The sequence below is a fragment of the Atta colombica genome, unplaced genomic scaffold, assembly GCF_001594045.1.
Source record: "Atta colombica isolate Treedump-2 unplaced genomic scaffold, Acol1.0 scaffold51, whole genome shotgun sequence".
NCBI classification, from domain to species: domain Eukaryota; kingdom Metazoa; phylum Arthropoda; class Insecta; order Hymenoptera; family Formicidae; genus Atta; species Atta colombica.
The window spans coordinates 529,200-545,780 of NW_017259541.1; the positions used below are offsets into that span (position 1 = coordinate 529,200).

General features: G+C 31.9%; 1 protein-coding gene across 2 annotated transcripts in view; it reads left to right on the forward strand.

Moving 5' to 3' along the window:
• LOC108691757 (beta-1-syntrophin) overlaps positions 1-16,581 on the forward strand; it is a 272,624-nt gene that overhangs the window by 155,619 nt on the left and 100,424 nt on the right. For both annotated transcript variants that reach the window (XM_018199646.1, XM_018199647.1), the window contains one exon: positions 8,169-8,357. In XM_018199646.1, the coding sequence (XP_018055135.1) occupies positions 8,169-8,357 (189 nt within the window). The remainder of the gene's footprint in view (positions 1-8,168; positions 8,358-16,581) is intronic.

The window sequence follows — 16,581 nt, forward strand, 5'->3', positions numbered from 1 at the left end:
AATTATAGTTATTGCAAGCATTTTTATAACAATAACTATATACTAATAATAATATTAATAATAATTTGTAGTTATTTTCGATGCCAAATACATATTTGTCGATAAAACTATACATGTAATTATTATTATATAACGATAAGATAGGTAATTGTAGTCACAAATATCAAAAACTTTTTACTCAATGTGTTTATTTTTATTAATTTATATATATTTATATATATTTATATGTGTGCAGAGGGTACATGAATTTCTTTTCTCCTTTATCCACATATTCATACATAAAAGCTCAATTAAGTTGAAATTTATGAAAGTAACTGCGGATATAAAAACTACAATATACTTCTTCGTATATAATCTTATATAAAATTAATGAAAATGTTTTTAAATAAAAATTTAATAATAACAGATGAATGATAATATTTCCAATTAATTTGATTAAAAGTTAATGAATATTCATCTATTACGGAATATATGTAGAACGATTCACGGATTAAAATATATTTAAAGAATTAATTTATTCATATGCTTATTTTTGCATGATTTATTAAATTGTATAATTTCGATTTTATACAAAATATGTACTACCGCTAATCGTTTAGTCGATAGCTCTCACGATATTTTTTCTCAACTTTTACGTCGCGCGCATTTCCTGGAACTTCGTTATCGACAGGATATCATGTTTCCGAGATATGCGATTTATAGAAAAATGACAGTATTAAATTTAGGAGGGAGATCGTATAGACCATCAATCGAAGCGATTTGTTGAACACCGATTTAATAAATTGGGAGTATACATCCTGACGTTAAGATATAGTATATTATATATAATATTTCTGTAATATGGTTGCAATTATAATATATTTATAAAAATGTAATACAACTAAGTGTTAGCAAAAATTTAAGATAAGTAGATGTTCTATAAATTTTGTCTTTTTTGTTTATGAAATATTAACACAGGAAAGCTGGAGCTTTTGCTAAGCAGAGGTAAAAGATTTGTTTTTCACAAACTTTGCTTATTGTGAGATGAAAGGACGGAAAGCAAATTGCGAGGGCTTTCTGCCTAATGTCTTTTTCTCGGATGGCTTGCGGTGGTTTTGTCAGGATTTATGGAACTCAAAAATCTGTCGAGAAATTTGCCCCATGTAGAGAACGTTTTACTGTATAGGGATCCTTTGAGAGAAATTCCTAGAGGCTTTACGTGAAGAAAGAAATGGGTTCTCACCTCGTAAGGGTTCGCAAGATCCGAATCCTGTTGCCAATCGCAACAAGAGAATTCGAAACGAGTATCGGTCCCAGGACGAATAGCTAGACACGTTCTTCGCGGTATCGTTCCTTCTTTTATCTGTACGAGATACAACATTCTCTTTGAAGATAGTCTGTCGACGAAATAAGATATCAAGTAAAATAAAAGTGCAGCGAAATTAATGTTTTATTAATAATAAAGATAATGACGGAGCTATAGATAAAATATTTTACTGTGCAGTGTACCTACAATAATAATACAATAATAATTTTTGAACGCACGTGGATATACTTTGATGTGTTACGTACTTTTTTGTTTCTATATTTTTATTTTCATTTAATCATCGCAATTTATTTATTATCAAACTGTAAGATTTTTTTTGTTATTTTCTGGTTTCTTGGGAACGCAAAATTCCTAACTTTCTCACATTTCAAAGTCATTATATTAACTATCAATTACTAGAAAGAGGAAACAAAATAATATAATAATTGAATAATCCAAACCCTGTTCTATATATTTACATATTAATATAATAAATATCAAAATAGAATACAAAGAGATAAAGAAATTTGGATTGTAAAATTCTGTGTGAAACTTCTTGGAACAAATCTTAGATAATTTTTGTTCACATTGTAAACGCAATACAAATGTTTAAATTGCTTCTTCGATAGGTAATGGCGTACAAAGATCGAATTACGCTCTTGGGATCGACCCATGATCGATTTACCGAGTATAGGCGCGAAAGCTATCTTCCGGTTTATCAGTCTCCTATCTGGCCACAACAAGGATGACGCTATAGCATCCTTCCTGAATGCAGAGGCCAGCGCCAGCTTTCGGGACGAGATGGGTATTGATATGCGGTACGCGTGGCTGCCATCGAAACGCTTTTTCCAGACGCAGGAAACGGGAGAACGCGATTCAACGGGTGCGATTATGGTCGATTGATTCGCAACGCTGCACTGGCTGACCCAGCGATTCGATGGCGAATACGAGCAGAATGTGCCGATGGAGCCACGCGGTAATAGGTCCTCTTGGACCTATGATTATTTTTTAATAGCTAGTTTAAATATCGATCTTTTATAGCGTAAAATTTGCACATTCAATCAACAAAAAATTACATACCAACAAAAAGAAGATAAGTGCATAAATGGAGGGCCTAATTATTTTCTACTAATATACGTATAATAAAGTATTCTACAACTGAGGGTACAATCGAAAATACAATTATTACGTTTTTTCGCATGAAGGAAATACACAAACGTATAGTTTATATGAGTACAGCGAGTAATAGCAATTTACATACAAATACAGTAAGTTCCACATTATTTAAATATGATATTCAATATGATATTAAATTCCAAAATGAAGAATTTGTTAAATTAATTGTGTTTACAGACTTAATGAATATGTGTATTTATACATTAATAGTATATATAATATATTGTATGTGATCCTTTTACCAAGAATTTTAGAATTAATACTTTATTTATATTTTACATTCTTAACTTAATACTTAATTATTTATTTCATTATTACTTAACATTTGTGAATTTACACTTCATTTAACAACTGTATATGCAACTTGCCATTTGATAGCTTAGAAATCATAAATGTCCAAGTCTATTCTACTGAATCTAAATGCAACCAGACGAGTCTATAGCAGCTGCTACAATACAGTTAAACAAACCTACGTGAAAGCTCAATCAAAGCTTACCGATCTCCTCGTCACATCATTCCACGACACTATGCTTGCCGACTCGCAAGCGGTACAATGCTATTCAATCCCGTGAATTCTGTTTTGTCAAAGGCCGCTTCGCGATTAACAGCTCGCTGGCGAATGAAAATTAGCGGCCTTTGCTCAAATTAACGACGACAGGCAAGACTTGATTAATTCCAACGCTACTTCCTCGCGCGATGAATGCATGGTGGATTAAGAGCTACAAGCCTGCGAGGACACAATTTCGACGCAGCAGTTATAGCGTGGGATTTGAAGCGGTCGAAGGCCAAAGAGAGAGGAGAGGAAGGGGAGAAAGGGGTGGGAAGGATGGAGGGGGGGGGGGATACAGAAACGGGTGGGGGTGGATATATCCGTAGAGTTATGGCTGGTATGAAACCCATAGCAAATGATGCAGGAATACGTGACTGGCAAGCGAAGCGTTGCACTGCATCGGGTCCGGCGCGGGCGTCCCGATGCCTGCCTGCCTGCCTGCTGTCTGCCTGCTGCCTGGCCGGCTCGATGTAGCTGCAATCAGCAACGAGCACCGTCCACGGCACCGAAATAAATTCAATAGAAATACGTTGCGCGGCATTACAGCATACGACAGCTAGGTCGCCGAGAGTACGTGCGCACATGAAAAGTTGGATGGGAGCTTGATCTTCGACCGCTGATCCTATCCTTCGATCGACCCTTTGAGAACGAAATTAATTTTACAGGATATCGGCTCGACAGAAATTGCCTATATATTATTCATCTGATTAATAAATTTGAATCGTAAATAAAATTTTATGTATAATGTAAAGTTGCGAAGAAAGTTAATTTTTATGAATCGGCTGATGTCGATTATGTATCATCGAATATTTAATATCTATATAGAAATAAATGTTACGCTGCGCGTCTATTATTATATATAACAAGAATTTATATAACATAATAGGATAATGTAAAAACGTAAATAGAGAAGTTATATTAATATAAACTAAAATTAATTTAATCAAAGTAAATCCTTGTCATAACTTTCATAAAATTAAAGCCACATGAAAACAAAGGCGCTCACATTGAACGCTAACGCTGATGAATGCTGATATATTCAATCAAGGGGATTGGCGTGATCTGCAGAAATGTCGTTTGAGAACGAAAAGGAGTAAATACAGTTGGCTGCGCATACCATCCACATGAAGCCTTATGGCAAACATATTGGATCATCGTAGATACGATATATCAGAATTCCACTCCCGTCTCGTCGCTGTCTCCACGTTCTCCATTAAATTTCGCGTAATAGGACCGACAAGATGTCGACTAAGCGGAGAAGCCCCCGCAATTTGAAAGGTCGATACTCGATTTCCGCGACACGACTTTCGTTTCAGAGTCTCTCTTGAAAAGAAAGTTACATTTTCGCAGCCGAATTCTTGCAGGTCCTTGAACGCGTAAATATTTGAGCTCATACGAGTAATGTAAAGTACGTCAAAAAAGTAAATTGCTTTTCATCGTTTTAAAGTTTTTTTCAGAGAATCTATTCTCTCTTTTCGATAACGAACTCACTCACGAATCTGTAATTGTTTTCTTTATCGAGGATAAACATGACAAATCATGTTGAAAGAAAATAAAACATTCATTTAATAATATTTCTTTCAATAAACTGTAATTCTGCATGCTGAAATATACATAGATTATAATAAAAAATACAAATATAAATATATTAAACTTTGTAACAACAAATGTTTTTCCTTTTATTTATAAAAAGAATTTTTTTTATTAATAAAAAAGTTGTGATAAATTAAAATTATTGCAACATTTACTGACGATATATCAATACGATAAAATATTTGTAATGTAATTATTTGTAATGTAAGTATTTGTAATGTAGATGCTTATGTTGCATTATTATAAAAGAGAAAAACATGGTAAATGAGGTGAATATGCCACACTTAAATGAAATTAGATTTTTGATTAATTATATTTAAAATCATTTTACATACTGATCTTTTTTCCATCCGTTATCTATTATTTGTGTACGATTGGAATCGAAAATTTTTATTTTTTATTATTAAAAATAAAGAAATACGGAAGTGCTGAAAAATAACATTTATTTTTTTTTTTTAGTAATAATCTGTAGGAACAGATTATTAGATTTTTATGATGAAAATAAACATTTGTAACATAATATAGATAAATAAGTAATAAATTAAGTACAACTTGTAAAATAAACTTTGAGACACGTTTTTAACAATAGAAATCTTTTATCTTTTTACGAACAGTCCTCGTGAATCCATCTATAGCAACAATTAGATATTATTCAATTATATTTTGGACCTTTTTTAAAAGTAAAAATATGTAATGTATATACGAAACATATAAATAAATATTTGTTTTATTTTATATTTACATAGTAATATAAGTAAAAATCGAAAGAAAAAGAGCTATAAGTCTAAGATTAATTGTTATAAGTAAATAAAAAGTAAATAAATAAATAAATAAGTAAATAAAAAGTAAATAAATAAATAAATAAGTAAATAAAAATTAAAAATGTTAATAAATAAAACTATCATTTAGTTAAATATAAACTTTAATATGGCGACAATAAACAAAACAAAACAAAAAACATCGTTTCGATCCATGTCGGATCATTATCAATGTTACAAGCAATGAAAATATTACAAAGAGAAGATACATAAAATTATAATTCGCTCTCGATCGCAGTATTAAAGTTATCGATAATATCGCTCAGCATACAATAGATATTAATCAGTCACTGTTGTTAACAGTGTATTCCTCTGGTAATTTGTTATGTACTTTAGAAAACCATAATTATTTCTGTTAAAGAGTACAGAGTATAATGTAAAAATATATTAGGAATAAGTAATAGTATACAATGTACTGATAGAAATAACAAATTAAAAAGCAAGGAATAAGAATACGAATAAAATAGTAATATATAACAAAGAAAGTACACTGAAGAATATTAATAAGAAGTTGTACGATGTATAAATTATATAATTAATTTAGTAGCAATTAAATTAAACAAGAATAAATATCTTACAAGTGTGTGCCAATATAAAAAAGTCGTCTAATCTTAGACAATGCGACGAGAGTGAAAAACGAGTTTCTCTCAGATGTTCAGAGACAATATAAAATCGACATTCTAAACGAGAAGATTGATGTGGTAAACTAGAAAAGAAGAGGAACATAAGAAGGGGAAAAATGAAGTAGAAGGAAAGGAAAATGGGGAGATGGGAAGTAAAAAGAGAAAGCAATTAAGAAAGAGAGAGAGATTGTATAAATAATATGTCTGTAAATAAGATTCAGGTAACGATTCAGTCTCATTTTGTTTATTAAGACTTTGTTTCTGTCTTTTGATGTCATTTGATTCATTTCAGACACTAATCTTTTATTGTACGAAGATTCGCTATCCAAAATTTTCACATCTTTCCATTTAAAATTGTGGTCAAAATTGATACGATGATCAGACAGTAGAAGAATCATTTTATATTTCTTAATATCAGAGATATGTTCGTACGAGAACTCGAATCTTGTATTTAATTTTCTTTTAGTCCGATCAACATATAGTTTGCCTCACAATCGTCACAAGAAATCTTATATACAACGTTCTGATTAGATAGGAGATCTAACTTGTCTTTTCCTCTCTTAATAAGACCTTTCAATGTGTTGGAGATAAAAAAGGCTACTTTGCAATGAAACATACTAGAAATAGGAAGGAAACTTTCGGAATTAGATTTGACGTAAGGGATTGTAAAATATTTATCTTTAACTTGTACATTACGTGTACTATGTCTATTATGTATATAGAAATTTAATCTTTGTTCAATTGTAGAGAACATAAATGAGAGAGGATAACAATTGTTTAAGAAAATATGAATATCAAATTTTTTTGCTGGAACCGCGGATGTGATAAAAAGACAAGTCTAAGTTCTCTACTAATTAAGAAAGTTCAATCCATTAAAATGGATTGAAACACTGTATTCTCTATTCAGAATTTTGAATTGAGCAATAAATTAATATAATACAATAATAAGCAAATAAATAAACATTTAAGTTTATTTATTAAGTATTTATCAATACGAATATTCTATCACAACGAAATTAAACGGTAAAACATTTGTTTATAGCGCCTTAACCTATATATTAGAGAAAATGACTACTGGCATTTTACCCTAACAAAAGTAGTGGCATATTTTACTCCAAGACGCCATTTCATCTTATGATGAGCCTATACAATACGGCTGTTAAGAAAATGAATCGTGTACTGAATAATTTCATTTTAATCTACATTAACAGATTAATAAGCTAATCGAACTAAATATTGTGTAATGTTTAAATAATAACTTACATAAGACACTATAAAAGTTTTAAGAAGCACATTTTCGTATACCATGCCATCATTTATCTCACATCATTAAAACAATATTTTTTCTAGGAAATTCTTGATACTTATGCAACACGTTAAGCACACAATTGTAAATAATTTTGTGGCACTAACGCGAGCTAATCGGTATATCATTGTGTTAAATATGTTAAACACAATGAATGGCATATTCCCCCAACTGGCCGTATTACCCGCAGTTACCCTATTTCTTGAGCTAAAAGTTGAACCGAGCTAGAAACAGTTTATTGATATAAAAATATCATGTCTATATTAAAGATGTATTAGGTGTACAGTCTTCAACAAAAAGGAACTAAAATTGGCAATGTATACTTTTGTATAAAAATAAATATTATATACACAATAAAACAGTTTGGTAAGATCAATTTATATTACAATTTTATGATTTAAATGAAAATTTTATCACTTTGTTGTAATTATTTTTTCCAAATATGTTTTCTTATTGAAATAATTTTTAATTCAGGTTGTAATCATCACAAAGTTTTGTATTTCATTCAAATACATAAGAAAAATCTGTAATTTTTAACTAATTTTTTTATTTTGTTAAAAAAATATTTGCAATACATCTAATTGCTTTAATGAGGTGAGTCATCTGGAGGTGTATGCTCAGGTTATAGAGCGAGAAAAAGAATACAAATTTAGTAATGTAACTAAAATAGACTGCATAATTCCCTATATGTAACGGTATATTACCTATGTAAGTGACCGAGAGAGTTTAGATAGAATTAAGAGATAAAACAAAAATATTTGTATTTTTACCTGATCTGCTTTGTGACACATTCTGACGACGCGTTTTCTTGTTGCAGTGAAGTACCTGCGGGAAGTGACGCCGTACTTCAGGAAGGCTTCGATCATCCAGGAAGTGGGCTGGGAACTTCAACGCGGTTTCCTGAGCGCGACGCCACCGCCGCCAAAGTCACCACCACGGGCGGATACTCGTTATCTGCCATTACAACTCTGCAGACTCACCAGAGCGCATCCCTCTTCCGATCCCGGTAAGTCTTAACACCGAAAAGTCGATGCGTGGTTTGAGCAGCTCGTCTACCATGTAAAGATTAATTCGTCGCTTGTGCGGTTGGATCTTTGAGACCCTGGCTATTTCCCAATTTGTTACAATCTACCTACATGAGGATTATCACACAAAACATTTAACTCAATGCATCTTTCATTTTAAAGCAATTTATTACCATTTAAATTTGACTTCTGCAAAGAGCGAAAAATATACGGAAAGAACGGTTTTATTAAAGAATCTAAAATTTAGCTGGACACAGGTCTGAAAATAATTTTGTTGGACCATCAAAATAATTATGCAAAACGTTTAAACGTTAATGACGATGCTACAAAAAGTTTTAACATTCTAGTAGCCAGTTTAGCGTCCTACATAATTATTTTGATGATCCAAACAAATTTTTTACACCTATATACAGTTAAATTTTTAGATACTTCAGCAAAACCGTTTTTTCGTGCACATACATAATAACATTTTCTTATTAAAAATGTGCATAGCATTTGTATAATTTTACACGAAAAGAACAGTTCTGTTGATAAATCTAAAAATTTAGTTAGATACAGATCTGAAAATAATAATTTTGTTAAATCATTAAAATAATTACGTATAAGGATTCTTAAACTGATAGATTGTTAGATTGTCAAAACTTTTTGCAGCATTGCTCATCGTACTTTTTACGAGGTTTTTGCATAATTATTTGGATAGAATAAAGTTATTTTTATCTATAACTAACTAAATTTTTGAATACTTCAGCCAAATCGATCTTTCCGTACATACATGCTTGTGATTTTATAATAATTTCAATATCATTAAAGCGATTGAAATTATTATATAATAATGACAGTACTTTTATCACTATCTATTTTGTCATATTTGAATGGACACGAAATATTAGCTTTACGAACTTATTAGCTTTTTTTGTAAACTTTTTAATCGGTTCTTATTGAAAAAAACCTTGATATTTTTATTTTGATATTTTGATTTCTGTTCCAAAATATCTTCGAAAATCTGTCATTAAGTAAATATCCGGCGATTTTTATACAATTTGTATTTATTAGAATTTGAAATTATATTTGTTAATCGAGCGACATCTTCAATTGTATTTCAACATTAATGTTCAAATCAACAAATCTTTCTTTAGCGAAACAAGAAAATGAATTAGGAGTCATTAGCTATAATTACTTTATTGAACTTCTCTTTTCTAAAGGAGTATTGAAGCGATTAAGGCGAGAGCCGCCGATTACTTCAAATTTAATCTAAAACTCGAGAATGTTCAAAGGAAAATAAACGTGAGAGAGGAATGGAAAACGCAAACGGATTGCGCGTTTTATCGTCTTGATTAACGAAGTAGTGCAATCTAGATCGCGGTTGAAGAGTTTAGGAGAATCGGGAGAGATCTCGTTTACCTATTTGCCAAGCGCAGCGACGGTGGTAAATGGCCTCGCGGCAGGATAAAAGTCCAGTCCTTCTATCGGAGACAGTCGTCTCCCTCCGTCTACGTAGTGATAAACTGAGGATGAGTTAGCACGAAGGGAATATCTCTCCCCCTTGGGCTCGTAGTGAGTTAATGAAAGGCGAATGGCTCCTTAATTCTGTAAAGCTTCTCCGTTCTTCTCTTCCCCGTTTACTCTAAGCACGCCATCTCCGTTCAGGGCCGCCCGTGCAAATTTTCATCTCTTGGGGATTGTTAGCAGTGTCCCATATGTGGCACGCAGTGGTTGTTTTATTTGGCCAGTTTAGTTAATGTCTCTATTATTACAACCGTATCGTTCGTTTACTTCACTAATAATCCTGTCTTGATTGTTAATTTTTATTTCATTCATGAATATACAATAAAAATTTTATAAGGAGAAATTATATATTGTATTGTATTATATAAGATTTTAAAAAGCTTAAAATAGTTAAAACGAGGGATATGCAAGTCTGAAAAATAGTAATTAAAGATTAATAATTTGTAACGTACCTACAATTACGTTCTTGGTCAAATATGTGTTTAATAAATTCTTCTGTACCTTAAGAATAATAACTGAAAACGAGTACGACATAAGCTATCGTATAAAGAAAGTAAGATAAAGTTAAAAGAACTTCTGAGATTGAAGAGTTAAATCCGATCCTGGGACTGTCCTGGACTGAAAGAAAAACCGCGAGAGAGAATAGCTGCGCTGTTAAGAGAGAAGAAGGGAAGAGACAAGTGTGGTCGGCGCGGGGTGGTGCCGAAAGGGATGGTGACAGACGGGGAATGGACAGTAAGGGGTAGCTGTAAGCTAAGAAACGCAATCAGAGACGTGCTATATCTCTTGCCGGCATCTCGCTAAGCCATGTCATAGAGTAACGCTTACTGATATTTTCGTGCGCTGATATTTCTTAAATCAATTTCGTAGCATCCACATTGCAGTATAAAAATTTTAACGCTAATCATAATGAAATTGCAATAGAAAGTAATTTAAATCACGTTTAATGATCTTAAGAAAATATTATCATTGGATCGAGAATGGAGTGTTCTTGTGTTAGATTAGATTTCTCGGTAATTTTCAATCGTTTATTACTTGTAACGATCTCGCGGACAGCGAATGTGCAGTCGGTGAACGATCTGGTCAACGGTAAATTTTACGGCCAATGCAGTAAATTTTATGTCGTTGCCGCGACGATGATTGCATTCATATTGCCTCGATCGATGAACATGAATGATAACAGAACGATAAATTGGATATACCTGCGCGCGCAAACCATCGTAATCCTTTTGCGTTAAAGTGTAGATAAAATCCCGATTGCCGAAAAATTTATGGTATTAGGAGGAAATTGAATGTTTTTAATATTAGGAGGAAATTGAATGTTTTTAGTATTTATAATTACATGTAATTTTTCATCAATTTACTACGAGGGAATCTCATAAAATGTCAAATTCTAATTTCAATGAAACTTTGTGTGTGTGTGTGTGTGTGTGTGTGTGTGTAACTGAATAACGTTTACTAATCATACAATGCTATTCCTAATAAAAAACTAAATCGAAAAGTCTACCATTTTGCAATTTTCGTAATAGTTAAGAGATATAAATTTCCAAACATTACCGAATAAACGGAAAAATTATAAAATCGATAAATAAGATAATTTTAAGATATTTTTCCGTGTTCTTTGTGAAATATATTAAAGATTTTTCTTAAAGAACTCTTAAAGAGATATCTTAAAGCTGTCTGATACGTTGATTGTAGACATTTGCTCATTGGGTAACTAAAAAAGAATATCGCGAAAATTATAAAATGGTAGAAGACTTTTCGTCTCAGTTTTTTATTAGGAATAGCACTATATGATTAATGGGTGTTGTAATGTTTCAGTTATACTCTGTATATACAGGTTAAGTAAACAGATGAATTTAGAAAATATTACCACTTATATTATTTAAAACAGTTTTCAACTTTCTTTGGTAAGATATAAAGATAAACTTTTGATATAAAGGTAAAAAAGTATATTTTATAAAAGCTTTCGTTATCAAAATCTTTGTTTATTTACATCAATAATATTTTTTGAAGATAATTATTTTCCAAATTTATATTTTTAAAGTTATTTTTACAAAGTATTATATTAACATAAATAAAGAAGTAATTTCACATTATAAAACTTTTATATAAATTATTGTTTGACATCTCGAATAATTTTTTAAATAAATAATAAAAAAGTTGAAAATTACTTTTTAAAGGGATTGTTTCACCCCTTAAAACCGTTTATTGGCCACAATTAATATTTTTTTAATTCATCTATTTACGTAATCTATATGTATAAAAGTTTTATTAAAAATTGAAATCTGAGTTCCTCGTAAGTATCTGGACCTATATTTGAACTTGCATTTGCATCTGGATAGCATCTACTCGCTTTGATTTAAATCTACTGCAACGCTTGCTTCTGTATTTGTACCTGCATATACTCAAGTATATCATATTGTTGAGTATGATGTTTGAAATAACGATAGTAAGAGATGACACTAAATGCTATGATGCAATGCTAGGTGCAAATGAGCACCTATATAGTGAAATGGCCTGTGGCAAAAGGAGAACAAAAGCATGTCAGAGAAGGGCGTAAAAAAATAGAGAAAGACGGTTTTGCTGCGTTGAATGCGCGTGTTTACACGATACCTGCGACCGCGAGCATCATTTTGCGGTTGAAAACGTTCAGTTACACTCGTCGCGCGTTGAAAACAAACAGGCGAGCCTGTATTCGTCGCCGTTTCGAAAGCTTGCTGGGGCTTTTCTAGATCATGAATTGCAAAAGCCGGTGTTCTACTAGCGGCTGTCAGCACAGCTTCGTAAATCGCTGAGATGAAAATGCACACGATGTTTCACATTTGACTTGGTTAAATGGGCATACTTTGGCAACAATGCGATAAATCGTATTATACAATATGAATAAACAAGTTTTATACTATTGATTTCACAAAATAATACGTTACTGAAACTCTTAAAATAAATTTTATCAAAGGTAGTTGTATTATACTGAATTTACATTTATTTATGGAATCTGTCTTCTAATTTTTTACATGTCATGCAGGTGCATATGTGTATGTATAATATAATTAAATAATAGAAGAGAGTTTCGGCAATGAATGCGTAATACTTAAAATTCTCTTTAATATATTTTCCATTTGATATTTATCTGTACGTAAATGAACATTGGAAATTATAGCTTGATGTTTCAGGCAGCTATTATTATGTTTAATTTATCACCAATAATTAAATTAATTAATTTGTTACAAGTCTTTTTATAATATGCTGATATCGCTAAAATTATTAAGCGATTTATTAAGCAATCGGCTGCTTAAATCGTACTTGTGAATCTCCTAAATCGTGCCTCCTTTAAAAATATGGAATTTATGAACGAAAATAATTAAAAATATAAGATTATTAAATAGAATTAACTAATATCATATATATTATCAGCTATATATTGTAAATAAAATAAATAAAAAAAAAATAAAAAATGAACATTAGTTATATCTGATTTTTTAAGTATTGTTAGTACAAAACAAGATCCTTTTATTATGTCTATAATATTCGGTTAGAAAATATTGATGAAGTATAATTAGGCGATCGGTACGTATTCAGAAACTCTATTATGTATAATCTATAATGTATTAAGTCGAAACATACAATTCGCCAAGATCTGAGTCTGATCCCGATTACGTAATCTGATATACTCCCAATGTTAATTAATTAACAATCAGTGCTCTTTGATCATCTACCCGTGTATAGAGTGTCCTCCTAAGCATGTGCAGCATATCAGACGGAATTGACATCGCGACGCAAAGTCAGTAATCAAGCTTTCCTGCCGTTTCAGACAACCTTTCAAGATCTTGTTGAATTCCTCTTCAGGCATGAAGGATTTTCGCCAAGGAAAACGGTTGCTTTGCAAGCTCGCGCAAGGTAACCGCAAGCTATGCGAAAAGCATTTCCTTTGAGTATCTGTATACTCTCCTGAGGATTTCTCGAAGGAATCATTTCCAGAACAACCTCTAGAGATAAGCGAAAGCAATACTATGATTGCGCAGATATTAATTCATGCAAGTTCTCTTAACTCCACAAGCAATCACATTTCAGTAGATCTCAAATCCGTAAGGAAATTAGAACTTCTAAATTTGGGTGGAATATAATAAAAAATGTAATAGATTGAAATTAAATGAAATTTTATTTTGTCGGTATTTCTTAACGAATTACTAAAGTTCTGTTAAGAGAAACATTTAATTTTTTTTATGAAAGCAATTCATCAATTAATAATATATCTTACTACACATTTAATCAAGAGCTTAAATTGAACAGTTTATGCATAAAATATTTATTTCAAATCATCTCTAGTTTTCTAAAACATTAATTCCTTTTGAATTAATTACACTAGTCTCGTAAAAAAAAAAACTCATTTTAATAACTTCCTAACTTTGTTAATCTTGACATTTATGCGATAATCACGAAAGTGATTATAAAATATATCAATATAATTGTAATCGAACGTAAACTATAACTCATTATCTTGGGAAAATCACGAACTATTCTTTGATAACAAAAGAGAAAGGATAAAAGATGAGCAAAGGTTCTGGTATTCCTGCTGATCCTCGTTCAGCCGCGCCTCATTAATCAGACGGACGGCATATAGGGCACAATTATCCGACGGTAATTAACTTCGCAAACTGCAGCACCCGCGAAGTCCGGGAAGGTGGTGGGTGCACACGTGTTAGGGGATGCTTCGGTGCTAGCGGAGGCGGTTGGATAGTCTGGATGGAAGGTTCTTCGTGGGTTCCAGCCTGATGGAGCTGTTCTGGAATTATACACGGGGTTAGTCCTGAAAACCGGCCGGCAGCCAGCTTTTGCCCCGGAAACTAATTTAACTCTTGCATCCTCCATCCTCTACTCTTCCCCCTTCTCCATCTCACTGCTCTTTCACCTTCCGCTACTGATTTCGACTTGCATGATCGTCCGAGTCTGACTGTGATACACATCGCGAGATGATCAATTTCTGGGTTCTCTGTTAGGAATGGACTGACATTCGGTTGAACCTCAAAAGTTCTCAAATGGAGGATTCTTTAATAATGGGGATAAATTAGTTTTTACCATATTTATCATAATATTATTTATTAAAAATCAAACATTCATTATATCAATCTACATTATGCAAATAAAATTAATCCTTTATGCACATATGGACAATGGGATGTATATTTTTTCCCTGAATCTTGTGAATTTTTTTGACATTACAACCACTAATATGTTCATATTAATATAATTTATACTTTTAAAAATTTAAACTGTCACTTGTGATATTTTAATAAAAAGAAATTTGTTTTGTAATAATTCTTATAAAGGTGTAAATAATCATCAACAATGTAAAGTATTTTATTTTTAATGTATTCTCTTTTTGATTAGGTGTTTTGAAAAACGCACATAACATTGCATTTACACTTGCAACGTTCTATTGAAAATTTGCCATGTTGGTTCGTTACATCGATAATCGGATGAGGGTAAAGATAAAACAAATTTCAAGATCGAACATGCTGTAAGTTTACCAGAAAACAAGGAAATTAAAAGATCATCCGCCGCAAACATTTCTCAACTTCTCTTTTTTCTTATCAATTTTTGTAAGCGATATCTATAGTAGATAGAATACTGATGTATATTCGTAAATTTTGAAGAATCAATAAATCGTATATTCACATTCCGATGAAAACAGCAACTAATCGAATTGTTCGCGGAAAGTTTTGTAATAAGATTAAATATTAAAGTAAGTAAAAGAGTAGAAGAATATTCGGAGAAGAATTTTCCCGTAGGGAATAAAATGTAACATTTATTAGAAAATAGATGATGATTATAATAAAGAAGTTTCACATTTTTATTTTTTCTCAGTTTTGATTTTTTACCTGTTTTTACTACTACAATGCTTTATGCACTCTATATAGTTTGATTGCCATACTTTCTTAACGAAGACAACACTGTGCTATGAAAGGCTTTCAATTCTACGTAACAAGAAATGGATCAGGTGCTACTGTGAAAATCACAGAGATGGACACATAGAAAAAAATTGGGAGATGCAAAAAGGGCGAGGCCATAGGTAACGAGCAATTGCAGAGGCCGTTATCAGTAACAAGCGGAATTGCATTGTGCGCCGAAAAGCCCTCCGGCAAAGGTCTCATTACCATCGTCATGCGAATCCCAAGCGATACAAACGAGTACTTGTACATGTTTGTCCTGTGTGTATAAATATACATGTACATGTGCATGTATGAGCGCGTGCGGCGTGGACACACGTGCGTGTAGTGTATCGTGTAAGTACGAGTATTATCACGTTGTGTACATGTCGTCGTTGCAAGGGCTCCATTATACTCTGATATCGTTACGCGAACCGTGCCGGGATGGTTTATATAAGTGATGGTCCTACGATAATACCGTAACATTAACGATGAGGATTTTGTTACGGTGATCGTCCCCACGGATCAAGTAACAATGAACGGGTTAATTATTAAGGATCGTGGATGCAGAAATATAAAGGATACAGATTTCTCTATTGCAATGAGATGCAACAGTTTATCATTCGGAAATCTAAAGATTTTAGAGAGTCCGTACGAGAGGCAGAGTTGCAGATAGTATCAGATTTGAAGAATCGATGTATCAGGTATATCAGTCTCTAAAAATGATTGGAATAAAATTTATACTATGAAAATTAATATTATATATATA